At 50.7% G+C, this 13,452-nt stretch overlaps 1 protein-coding gene across 5 annotated transcripts in view; it reads right to left on the reverse strand.

Annotated features, from left to right (window-relative positions):
- CPNE2 (copine 2) overlaps positions 1-13,452 on the reverse strand; it is a 47,918-nt gene that overhangs the window by 17,989 nt on the left and 16,477 nt on the right. For all 5 annotated transcript variants that reach the window (XM_071814271.1, XM_065848258.2, XM_065848257.2 and 2 more), the window contains exons 3-6: positions 11,326-11,505; positions 8,516-8,590; positions 5,123-5,194; positions 1,768-1,851 (exon numbers count right to left, since the gene is read on the reverse strand). In XM_071814271.1, the coding sequence (XP_071670372.1) occupies positions 1,768-1,851; positions 5,123-5,194; positions 8,516-8,590; positions 11,326-11,505 (411 nt within the window). The remainder of the gene's footprint in view (positions 1-1,767; positions 1,852-5,122; positions 5,195-8,515; positions 8,591-11,325; positions 11,506-13,452) is intronic.

Below are 13,452 nucleotides of genomic sequence, written 5' to 3' on the forward strand. Positions count from 1 at the left end.
TGCAATCGCTTGGTGGAAACATTAGCAAACACTTGCAGGCTCCAGGCACACGCTGTGTACATCGGAGATGCCTGCAGGGCAGGTGAAGACCCTCTTTCACAAAGGTGTTGTGCTCAAAAAGAGAGATTCACGTGAATATTAGGTAAGTCAGACATGGGCAGCAGATGAAGAAATTTTTTCCACTGAGGGTGGTGAAACACTGGCCCATGTCACCCAGAGAGGTGGTGGATGCCCCATCCCTGGAGACATCCCAGGCCAGGCTGGACGGGGGTCTGAGCAACCTGATCTGGTGAAGATGTCCCTGCTCATGGCAGGGGTGGCACTGGATGAGCTTTGAAGGTCCCTTCCAACCCAAACCACTCTATGATTCTACGAACCCTTCTCTGTGCAGGGTAAATGGGGGATATCTGGCATGGAGCACCTTGGACCTTTGGATCTGGAGCAGCAAGAGTGCAGACAACTGAGGAAGAGGTCCATGGCTGCTGCTGCAGGCAAATGGCCATGTGGGACCCAAAACAGGCATCTTGTTTTACAGACAGACTCTTATGCGAGACTAGGGGAAACCCTGACACTGCGAGCACAGTTTAGTGGAGAATTTGTAAACACCTCCTCCGGGAGGCTGGAAGAGCAGGGGGAGCCCACGCACCCCGTGATGGTGCCCGCACGCTGCCAGCCGAGTCCCCAGGGTGGGTGGGGAAGGATCTGGTGTCTCCATCGCACGGCACCCAGCTGGGCGTTCACACTTGTGCTAAAAAACAGGCTGTAACAAGCGCATTAATCCTTCCCCGCCAGACACCTCCATGGTGACATGAGACATGCTAGCATCAGACTGAGAGCTGGTTATATTAGAAACATACAATCATAGAAACATTTAGGTTGGAAGAGACCCTCAAGATCACCGAGTCCAACCATAACCTAACTCTGGCACTAAACCGTGTCCCTAAGAACCTCATCTATGCATCTTTCAAATCCCTCCAGGGATGGTGACCCAACCACTTCCCTGGGCAGTCTGTTCTAATGCCTGACAACCCTTTCTATGAATGAATTTTTCCTGATATCCAATCTAAACATCCCCTGGCACAACCTGAGGCCATTTCCTCTCATCCTATCCCTTGCTACTTGGGAGAAGAGACCAACACCCTCCATGCTACAACCTCCTTTCAGGTAGTTGTAGACAGCGATAAGGTCTCCCCGCAGCCTCCTTTTCTCCTGAACAGCCCCAGCTCCCTCAGCCGTTCCCCATCAGACTTGTGCTCCAGACCCTTCACCAGCTTCATGGCCCTTCTCTCAACTCCCTCCAGCACCTCAATGTCTTTCCTGTCAGGGGTATTGCTGCACCGAAAGCTGCAAGAATGGGGAACCTTATCCCTTTATATCTGCCCTCAAAACACAACAGTGGTCACCCGGTATGGGATTCCTCCATGGGCAGGGAGATACATTTTCGGATGGAAAGTAGTCGAGGGCTCAGCCCATGCCCAGGCTAAGCCCAGAGGTTAACATGGGTTAGAAGACTGTCTCTGTCTTTGCTTGGTAAATACAGTAGTGAGTAGTACAGAAAAGACCTCAAGACCTTGCTGGCCTCAGTAAATCTACATCTGCTGGAGTCCAGCAGCCTCAGCTGGACGCCAGGAAGACAGCCGTACGGTTTTGAAATCCCTGCATCCCACCCTGCTTTAGGGGTGATCAATAAGATAATGCCACGAAGAGCAAGAGGAGCTGGTGGAAGGATGGTGGTATCTCAGCAGCTCAGGTTATAGTCGTGCTCACCTCCGTTCTGTGGACAAGCATCCATTTCCCATCGTCACCTGGTTTATAAAACTCCAAGAAAGGGTCTGACTTCCCAAACAGGTCCTGGGGGAGAAGAACAGGACAGGTTACGTGGTGCTCTGCAAGCAGCGACAGCCAGTCCAAGACAGACCCACCTCTCCCCAGCAGTGCCAGCCCTGCAGACACCCTCATGTCCCCATGAGACCGGCTCAAGCCCTCCAGCAAACAGGCAGCACCCCTGGGCAGTGCCCTGCCACCCCACTGTGGCCTGGTGACACAAATCCCATTGACGTACACCCCACATTTTGGCACTGACAGGGCAGGCGAGTTGGCGCCCTGGCACACACCCGTGGGATCTGCCAGCGGGCACCACCACCCAGCAAGCTCTCGGGATGGAGATGCCATGGAGAACAACCCCAGCTGAGAGGCAGCTGTGTTTGGGCTTGGAAAAACATCCTAAGCTTCAAAGGCAAAACAGAATTATGAAGTGCACGAGCATCTTGGGGGAAAAAGGGAAAAAAAAACCCCAAACCAACACCCTCCTACACACAGTGGTAAAGCACGAGCAGAGGAAATCTTTCAGGAACAAGCTGCCCTGGTGTTGACAGAGATCACGTAACACGCTCCGAGATACGCAGCCCTGAGTCAGTGTGTGCTGCCTTTCCTGCCAGCGTCTCCTCAGATATTCCCTCTATAAAAGGCTGCTGGTTTAAGAGAAATGTGTACACACACACACAGAGGCATCCCTGCTGGGTACCGGCACTGAGGCTGCTTTGGGGCACCCACAGCCTGGAGAGGAGGGCGGTGCTGGTGGCACCAACATAGGGAAACTCCAGCATTTCTAAGCAGAACTGCATTCCCCATTCAGGAAAAGCTAAGAAGTGGCTAACAAGAAATCGAGCCCAAAATATCCCAAGTTATTTACTGAGAACTCAAGCCGTTTCAGCTGAATCTTACTCCCAGAGGGAGGTGGGCGTCTGAGCCCTGCAAAGAGCTGGAGGAACTTCTTTCGTGTTTGAATGGGAGCTTTTTGGGCTCCCAAGTGATGTGGTGGAGATGCAGGGAGCTGCTTGTGGAGGAGGAGGAAGCATGGACACCCCAGGAGCCCTTGTTCACAGCCGGCCTGGGCAGCGGCTGCTGGACAGACATGGGCTCTGGTGATGACCTCGTTAGAAAAACTCACTAACATTTCTATTCAAATCCTGTTTCCAAAGCCAGCTGGAAAAGTTAGTCACTGCAAACTATTCTGGCTTGGAGAAACTATAGCCTGCTTCAGTCAAAATTCTTCTGCCAGAAGAGCATAAAGAGCATAAAGGCTTGCAGGGGTGGTCTCTGCTGAGATGAGACTATTTTTCTCCTACCCTTTTTCACATGTTTCTGGGAGAGAAAACCAAGCCATTCTTTCTGCAGGGTTATGATTATGGCACAGCTCTGTTCTCGCTCACCCACAGTCTGGACTTGGCACTTTCAAGCTTCACTGATGGATTAAAGAACCAGTGGTGGGTACCTGACCCTGCCTACGCTGGCTTAACCTGCAGCCCAACGTGGTTTCGTCAGCGCCAACCCAGTGTAGGCTGGTGGAGACACCAGCTCTGGCGACAGCAGGCGGCTGTGAAGGATGTCTGCTGCCGTCCCATGCAGAGCAGCCCAGTTTGCGAGTCCGGTCAGCGCTGCGCCATTCAAAGCAGGGTAGGAGATGCCTCCAAGCCACGGGATCATGGGCTGCTATTTTAAAACATCAAAACCACAAACATCTCACCCCTGCAAGCCTGGCAGGAGAGGGCAACTGAGCAAGCAAAGGAGTTCAGCAGACCAGATCAATCTGCAAACCGGTCCAAGCATCTATATCATCCAGATTGGTTCTCACACACCACAGATAAGGGGGACAGAGGTGGCACTTCCACCAGATGCAGCTCCCCAAACCATGGCTTCCAGCACCAATCCTAGCTCGCTCTGCTTGCTCTCCCCTAGCTGTGCTGAAGCTGGTCACCAAGGCTGGTCCCAGGTGAAAACACCTCTTCTGCAAGTGTTTTTTTCTTACAACTACTCTCCCAAGAGCTGATCTGACATAAGGTACAAGAGCCTCAGGCTGGTTCTGCTGCTGACATGCTACCACTGAGCAGCTTCAGCATTTAAAGCAAGGTAGTGAGACTGAAGCACCAGCACTGCAGGGAGGATCCACATCCTTGGCCCTGCTTTTCATGATGGCCACAGCTGCAAAGGGACCCTGAGCAGGAAGGAAGGGCACCAAACCTGCTACAAAATCCCATCCCTTGCTTTGCAAGGCAGCAGAGGCTTTTTCTTGGAATGCTGCAAGAAAACTTTTGCATTAGGGATGTCTTCATTAACATGCAGGGGATTGACCATCAGCCACATCTCAGAGGAAGCCACCAGCTCAAGGACATCTGGCCCATTTATGAAACGGAGTTATTTGGGGTTTTCTTAATGGCACAGTTGGCTTCCTGCAGCAGGCAGGGTAAGCAGGAGGGTGAAAAGACAGCTGTTCCCAACAGGTGGGAAAAACACTTGGACAGACCATCTAGTTCGGACAACGGGACTGGACAAACCCTGTCTTCTGCCCCAGCAAATACCTTTCTGCCTGGATCCTTGTTTTGCCCTGGTTTGAAAACTGACGGCCATCCTGCCAATAACACAAGCTCCAGGGAGACTACGAAGAAGGAAAAAATAATATTCCCATTGATCACTTAGCAACAGCACTGGTTTAAGAGGAATATCTCTGGTTGCCTGGTAAATAAGGTCAGATGGTTTTGTTCAGATAGGTTCATGGTTTCCTTCAGATCATATCCAATTAACCAGACAAATCGCTCCACCAACTAAGAACGGCCATGCACCACCACTCACAGAAGCAAGAAAGAGCTCTCAAAAACTCATGCATTATCTGCCTCCTTGAGGTCAACACTTCTTCCTCAGAAAAGATGGGCCCTACCATTTGTTGTACAAGCAGATGTCCGCTCCATTTGCAGAGGGGCTGAAGGTGACAAGCCAGGAGCTCTCAGCACTTCTGAGGTACGGGTTCAAGTGGCATCAAAACTGCCAGCTCCCTCAAGAGACATTTCCAAACGACAGCCGCTGAAGTAGTGAATGTGCTGTCTTTAAGACACGCTAGCACACGGATCGTGTGCCGCATGGGATCTTTCCACCTCAACGCATGTGACAACAGAGAAACTGAGGCACAGCAGTCAGTGGCACAGCAAGGACTTGAACTGCTCCAGTCTCACCCTAATTCTTTCTCCAGCAGAACTGTTTTCTGCCAAAAGCAGAGACTTCTTTGGATCCCTTAGCCTATGGAGGACCGATGTTTAATATTGCATCCCCCAAACACAAGGACACTCACCTTTTTATCCAGTTTTCTGCCAGCCATGCTCAGAGTAATCACTCTGTTATCCGAGAGCTCTTGGGCAGCTATCTGAAAGAGAAGGGAGGGCTGAGTTCATTTCCAGCATGAGAAGAAAATGCACACCAAGCCAGAGGAGAACCCAGACCCTGTGGCCGCACACTCTGAAGACACCTGCACAACTCCTGCAAAACCCATTTCCCAGCTAAGAGATCAGATGATCTAATGCACATGATATCTCACTATTGAGGAGTTAAACCAATTTTACTTTTGCAGATCAATTTGGGACCAGAGCCTACTTCCCAGCTCCTCCATGCAATGGAGAAGGATGGAGGAAAAACCCACATTTCCTCTGGATGGGCATTGTTGTTCACCCTGTGCTGAGGCAGCAACATACTGGTTTGAAAACAAAACAGGACACCATTTTTTTAGCAGAGCATGAGCTATGATGCTGGTGCTGCAGCCAGAGCCACTGGGGCACCCACTGACCTCCACAGCCTCATCGCTGGGGCTGGGTGCACATGAAACACGTTCATTTGCAGGGCTGGGAGTCAACAGGTTGATTAAACCTCTTGAGCAGAGAGCCCAAGGGCAGAATGAGCTGCCAGGACACTGCAAGCAGCCTCCTTCCCCCATGCAATCAGGTCTAAAATGATGCTTCTGGTAACAAACTCATCCCCTTTCTCAGGTCTCACATGGCTTTTCTGTACCCAGGCTTGTGCAGAACCTGGAAAAGCCTCCAAGGACCAAGTGAAGAGGAAGCAGAAGTCACAAAAACCCCTGCCAGCAAGATGTGCTACCTTGTCCTCCATGTCCCAGGCTGGGCACAGCAAAAAGCAGCTGCCCCGTCCCTTGAAGAAGATGCCAGCAGCACCAAGGACTTGAGCCATGTGTCTGCATGATCATGCGACAAGAAAGATCCAAAGATGAAAACTCCACTGTTGTTCCTGAGGAGCTACAGAGGGCAGGAGTGCAGCCCCAACTACTTCATTTTAAGAAACTTTATTCATATACGCTCCAGAAGGGCTTCGGCTGCCAACCACCAGTGGGCCGGTTTTGTCTGGAACGTGGTCTAATGAGTCTCTTGGTATTTTAAGAAAGGGAACGTTTATAACAAAAAAGCACACCACATTTATTCACTTCTGTTACCAGCCCTTTTCTGAATCACTTGTCTTTTTTTCCTCATGGCTGTGTCCTTCCCAAGCATCTGTTCCCCACCTCTCCCTCCTTCGCTCCCCGGTGTGGGCTGAGCCGTCCCCAGCATCCCTGGCCGCAGCATCTCCCCGGCAGAGCCAGCACCGGTACGGCCGGGAGCACGGCGAGGACATTTTCCTCACGCACGGCGCTCCCAAGCACGGCCGTTTGCCGGCTCTCACGAGGCGCTGTCCTTCACTGCAGATACGCAGCCTCATTACAGCAGGGCTTTTAGAAAAACTTGCAGAAATCAAGAGAACAATTTTCTGCAGAACAAGCAATCAGAGGGTTATTGGCACTTGGGCAAGCGGGGAGTTTGCAGAGATGATGAGGCAGGGATACAGCCTTGGAATCAGCCTGGGCAGCTGGGCAAGGGGACAAGCTACAGCTCCCAGCAACCTCCCAGCCTCTCCATGGAGGGCGTGATCTTTTGTCCACAGGGGACGTGTTCACCAAATCTTCTCCTCTGGCCTGTAAAACCGTGAAGTCAGAAGTTCCCTGTTGTAAAGCCACAGCATCAGTTTTCTCTCCCACCTTGGTATGTGCACGTGGTCACCAAAGCTGGCATGAGGAAGAGAGCTGTAGGGAAGTGGATTAAATTTGCTCTTTGCTGATTCACACACAACCAGGTCCAGTTGGTGTCCAGCACTTTAGGGCTCACTAGGGACTACGTAAAAGCCAGACCGTGCAGACAAGCCAGGTACATCCTTGTGCCACAATGCTGCAGGATGCTGGTGGCATCTTCTCTTGGCCAGCATGGACAACAACCACAGCCCCATCGCTATGGCTGGCAAAGGCAGGGGGCAAGATCTCAGGACTGATTTCTACAAACACAGTGGCTCACTTCGGGATTTTCCTCATCTCTTCAAATCCAGGGGCCCACACACGATCCCGTCCAGCCAGCCAAGGTTCTTCTGTTACGTTCATCCTATTGGCATCCCAGTTAAGAAAAAGGATACTTGGGCAAAATTAAAGGAGATGGGGGTGAGTGAGGCAGAGTTTAGGTCCAAAGTCCATATTTGATATGAGTCCAAAGCAGAAGCCTGCTCCGTGGCTGGTGTGCACAGCCCGTGCTCCAGCACCGTGCCAAGCAGTGAGGAAAGGTGGCACCACACATGACCATGTTGTCATCACCAAGACAGGGCAAAAATAAAACAGATCAGAAAATTGCATCAACGGTACACAATGAAGTAGATGTCTCAGATCCTTTGGTTTTTAATGACATGTTGGTGGCAGACTAAGACCTTTGTTTTTTTAAAGCGTGTAACCTTTGAACTTGACTAGAAGCTTTGCATCTGGTCCAGCTCTTCCCACTCAAGTACTGGATAGGATGTTGAGAACCCGCTCCTCAGGGGCAGCACACGGCATCAGGCATCGCTTGTGAACTTCACTGCGGCTTTTCTTCTTTCGTTTAAAGACTAACTGCAGCAATTAGGAGAGGAAAAGCTGGCAGCATCTTCCCGGCCTCTAGAGCAAACAGCGATGGAGAGGCCCTTGCAGCAACCAGGTCCTGGGCTTTTAAACCCTTCTGATGCTTTTAAACATGATGGAAGTTTAACTCCTTGCTGGCCTTTTCATCCACACCTTTCCTGCCCAGCTGCATGTCTTACAAAATCCAGAACACAGAAGAGATCCAAAAAGGATGTGAGATGTGGCAGGAGGGAAATGCACCTAAATTTAGTCTTTTTCAAAAAAACCCATCACTAAAGAGATCCGCAGCGGGAAGGTCACTGCCCGAAGGGGTCTGCACTGGGAGCAGCGGCTGTTGCTATGAGAGTTGTTGCTACGCACATCCTCTGCCTACAAACAAAAACACCCATCCCTGGCAAAGGAATCGGCCCTTTTACCTCCCGCTGCTCCAAGGAGGGCTGAGCAGGCGTGCTGTACAAGATAACAAACAGCAGCAGCACAGATTTACTTTGTACTTCTCCAGATAGAGATTTTTCTTACTTGAGAGACCAAAGCAGAGGTTGAAGACTCACAGCGCTGGGCACCAGGCAGACACTGGGCAAGACGGTCCCTGCCCAATATAAATCATCCTGCAAACAGACCAAAGTGGGCAGGAAAATGGGAAGTAAAGGCAAAAATGACCATGAGTTAAACCCCAGTCTCCTGGACCCCAGATGAGTGTCCTGCGTCGCCCCCAGGTTATTATCCGCCTTTACACACACAGTAGGTAACATAAAGAAGTAACTATACCGTTATCATCCCTTTCCCTGCCGGCTTGCCATTCCCCAAAAGGAGGGTCCTTGTTATTTTCTTGCTGGAGACGATCTAGAGAAGCCAAAGAAAATAAAGTCATGATTGTACAAGTGATCAAAAGCAGACTCATAAGCAACTGATCATTGCTCATGTTAGTTAATTCAGATTAAACATTCACAACAGCAGAAGAAAGACATCATACTCAGGGCTGACCATGATACTGTGAATATCATCACCATTACCCAAGCCCCTGGGGTGCAGGGAAGCAGCTGAACAGCACAGAGCAGCTGAATTAACCCCCCTGAGATATTTTCCTTGCTTACTGAGTTTTGGTCACATTCAGACCTGCAGATCCCATAAGTTTCCCCACAAGGTGCAGAGCCTGCATGGGGATCCAGCAACCTGCTGGATGAGCTTTGAAGGTCCCTTCCAACCCAAAACATTCTACGATTCTTGCAATTTCGAGGCAAAACCCCTTTCCCGTTGTGGCCAGTCAGCCATGTCCTGGAGCTGTTGATCCGTAAGCGCATGGGAAGCACCAGCCAGTGTAACCAGATGTTTGTGCCACGCCGTGTACAGGGAGGTGAAATCTCCTCACAACCCTGGCTAGCAGAAACCACGACACCCTCCAGCCTGCAATTTGATCCCTGTTACATTTCTTTTGGCCACAGAGGTCATTACAGGCCCATGAATGATCCAAACATCCTTTTAAATCTTACCACAGACCTAATTAGCTGCAATAAAACGATCTGGCTAATCCGACAGGGCTCCAATGCAAACTCAAATTGAAAAGTCAGATGCTCGCTGTGCGGTTATTGCTGCCCACAGCCGCTCTCCTTCCTTTCTAAACGCTGCACATGCCTCAGAACTGGCAGGCTTACGCAAACATCTCACCAGACAAAATTCAGCCATCGGAAAACCCACAGCAGGGTGGCTGAACCCACAAGTCCCGTTCGCCCTGTCTCACCCCCTTCCTCACGGACTGTGCTGCAAGCCGGTGCTGGCCAAGGGAGAGGAGGGTAACAGAGAATTTCACGAAAAAGGAAAATGAGAAGATCTCTCCATTCCAAGCTGGTGTCTTATCGTGGACTAAAGGTCAACAATCAGCTCACACGGGAAGCACTGCAAAAATTCATCAAAAACTGGGCACACACATCAGCCGAGTTCTCTTCTGCAAAGTGTAAATACTTGCATGAGATTACAGAAGTTCAGTTTCTGACGGACTAAGCCCACCAGCTGTGCCTAAAGACACGGTAGATAGTTATGCCATGCCTGTGAGCCACCATGGCTAAACCACCAACTGTTCTGAGCGAGCACCTTCAATGTGAGACCTGCCAACAGCTGCCCATCCCCACCATTACCACAGCCCCAGGATGGCCTGTCCAGTCCCATGCTCTGAGCTAACCACCTTTCAAAGCACCAGAACGGGCTGGGCTCTTCTGGGAGACCCAACAAGCTGGAGGGTCCATCTTTCTCCCCAGGCACACAGATAACGTTCCTTTCCAGCATGAGCCTGCAGCGCCCTGGACTTCTACAGAGCCACGTTTGGGAACAGCAAAGTTTCAGCTGTTTCCTTATGTCCATAAATTCTCTGCTTACAGCTTCCATCAAGACTGTGACCTTCAAAATGAGCATTGCTGAACCGCCCCACAGCGGGGGTGGCTGCATTTCAGCAACAGGAGAACTAATAGTAAAGGATGGGTTTGGTCTAAATCACTGAACACCTGCTTGGGCTGTTGCCTGCACCATCTCTTAACCTCTGCAGGAACTGAATTAGGTCATCACAGAGAACTTCCGAAAACCCAGATGTTAAATGTCAAACTCTGTAAATGTCAGTGCTCTGCTAACACATCAAGCTCTTGAGTTGGCAATGGTAAGGTCACTCAGGTCCCCTTGCCATGTGCGGTGCCATATTGCAGTCTGTGCAACAAAGCAACCACATTCACCAGCCTCCCTGAACACCTTGGGCTGGGTCTCCATCCCGACCCACCTACTACGCTGTCTCGTTCCTCCTGTTTCCCAGCACTGAGCCCAACAGACGTGGTTTCTGCCAGCCCCTGTGCTGTGCCAGGTACCACAGCAGCCCCGAGCTGCCGGATGCTGCAGAAGAACGGAAAAAAATCCCCCTCATTCCCTGCCTCTGAGTCAGAGCAAACTCAGAGGACAAAGACTTCTGGAGAACGTAGCTGCCAATTTCTAACAGGGTCTGGGCTCATGAATGTAAAGTTCTTCCAAAGGCTTATAAATTGCATTGTATCCTGAAAACTTTTCCACAGGAAGAGCAGAAGACACATTCCTGCACCAACACACTGAAGTAGGAGACACAATTTGCTACACAATGGCAATGGACAAAGCTTTGCAAACAAATCAAAAAACACAAAACCAAAAAAACACCCCCCAAACAGAGACAGAAAGGTAGACTGCAGTCCACAATCCATCCTAACTTTAAACAACTGGGTGTTTCCAAGTCTAAATCCAAGCTAGTCATCAGGGTTCTTACTATAAGCCACAGTGAGATACAGATATCTCCAAGAGCTTCCAGTCGATGTCTCTCTACAGGCATCAGCAGAAGTCCACACTATGTCGAGCTCAGACTTGGCCAAGTAGCCAACAGCCCTAATGTGGAACAGTTCAACCTCAACAGTTGAAGTGTGACAAGCAAATTAAATAAGTGTTGCCAGGAAGGACCCAGCAAACTTCACAGTAAATAAGAGTAGCAGCTCTAATCCCAGCATGTCCCTGTGGCTGATGTGATTTGGGGTCCTTTTGGTGGAGGACAGCGAGCTGTAGGGACCTCGGGGACTCACCATGCCCAGCGTGCAGGAGAATTCACCCAAGAAGTCATGCTCATACAGCTGCATGCTCGACTTGTCCTGGTCAAACAGGGCAAACTTGAGCTTCTGCACTTCTTCAAAGTGGTAGTCGATAATGAACTTCTTGGCAAAAGCTGGGTTGAGGTTGTTCACGGCTGTCTCTGTCCTGTCAAGCTGCAAAGAAGAAAAATAAAAAAGGCCTTTAGGCATGTGCATTTTGCATCTCTGTCACTGCCATGTCCCTTTGACTTCAGCCAGAGCCACCCAGAAATCCTGTGGTGACAGAGCGTGAGCGCACCAGGTGTTCAGCAGAGCTTTCCCTAAATGCAGGCTGTAATACCCAGCATCCACAAGGTGGGACCCATCTAACGGCACTTCATGCAGAGAGCTGCATCCCCAAGGACAGGGTTTATGGGGCTGTACAAGCCCATCCCAGCAAACAGCCAGGACAGGAGCGCTCACCCAGCCACGGCTTGGTGTGGACTCAAGGTTCACTGAAGCCAGAGTCTTTTCTGGCTTCCAAGCTCTGTTCTCCCAGGACCTGATGCTCTCACACACCTCCAGTCCTGAACCAGACACTCACAGCTGGAATGCCCAACCTGTTTCTTTCAGGCTGTGCTGCTAACAGCAAGGACAAATAAAACAAGAAAAAGTGTCACAAGCCAGAACAGCAACCCTCCGGCATTTCCCTCTAGACCTCAAACCAAAACATTCATGTGGTTTCTTCTTTCTTGGCCTTTCATGGAAAAAAAAAATGTCACTGCAGGCCATTTTTCATAGATCTCATCAGGTATCAGGAGAAACAAGAGGATGTGGAAGGACTCAGAAGACAAGACTTCAATAGACTTTGTCATCCTGAGCTCTTGCAAGCAGGCTGGAAGAAATGATATCCCTGACGGCTTGGAAGGGCAAGCGCACAGAGGATGATGGAAGCTGGAAGGCGCGTGGGGAACCCGCCGGTCTGCAGCATCCTGCAGCCAAGAGCAGTGATAAGAGCAGGGGAAACTTGGCAGGCAGCCGGGGGAAGTGTGGGTTTACAATGCAGCATGGCACAGGCGGACAGAAAGTCTTGTGTGATTCAAAAAAGAATCCCAGGGACATCCACACTGGAGATCCTGGGACGCTGCCCTCTAGTAGGGGAACTTTGGTCCCAGAGGCCATCGTTCAGACCACAGGAGGGCTGGGAGGACAGCAGCACCAGCTGGGCTCCTGGTGCAGGCTCACACGGACACAGCAAGCCAGAATTTTAGTTAAAGTGGCAGAAAATGGGAAAACAAGGGCAAAAAAAATCTGATGTATTTGCTTCTGGAAGTCAATGGCCAAGGAAGGTCTGATCTCTAATGTCAGGACCCATCATCCCCACCAGGATATCATCCATCCCAAGAGGCACCAGGAAAGGTGGGAACCTTGCAGGTTGGATCCAACACACAACACAGAATCACTGAATCATAGAATAGCTTGCGTTGTAAGGGACCTTCAAAGCTCATCCAGTGCCACCCCTGCCATGAGCAGGGACATCTTCAACAGATCAGGTTGCTCAGAGCCCCGTCCAGCCTGGCCTGGGATGTCTCCAGGGATGGGGCATCCACCACCTCTCTGGGTGACCTGGGCCAGTGTTTCACCATGTTCATTGTAAAAAATTTCTTCCTCATGGCAGCACAGCCCAAGTGCTGAATAAGAAACAAGAAATGAACAGCCGCAGCCTGGAGGAAAACCCTCCAGCAAGCAAACTAAAAAGGAGCTTTGTCAGGAGAGCAGCTATTGACAGCATACAGATAGTGTAAAGAGGTGGCAGCCGGTTTGGCAAAGGGTGTTCTGCCCAGGCACCCCCATGAGAAGCACTGACAGCTCCGAGCATCCGAGCGGAAACAGCCATATGCCCACCAGAGCTGGCAGAGGGGCTGGTCGCGGCGGCCTTTTGCCACATCGCCCAGTTATCCTGGGATAAGGTAACAGGAACCATTAAAAGAGAAAGAAATACAGGCATTCACCAGCGTGATTTTATCAGAAGCTCCTGGTGTCTGGAGAGACCGTCCCACCCACCTGTGGGACAGCAAGGAGCCTTCAGCCAGCTGCCTGCCTCGTCTTGCAGCTGGGACACCCCGTCCCAGGCAAGGCTGA

The sequence above is a fragment of the Patagioenas fasciata genome, chromosome 13 (assembly GCF_037038585.1).
Source record: "Patagioenas fasciata isolate bPatFas1 chromosome 13, bPatFas1.hap1, whole genome shotgun sequence".
Taxonomy (NCBI): domain Eukaryota; kingdom Metazoa; phylum Chordata; class Aves; order Columbiformes; family Columbidae; genus Patagioenas; species Patagioenas fasciata.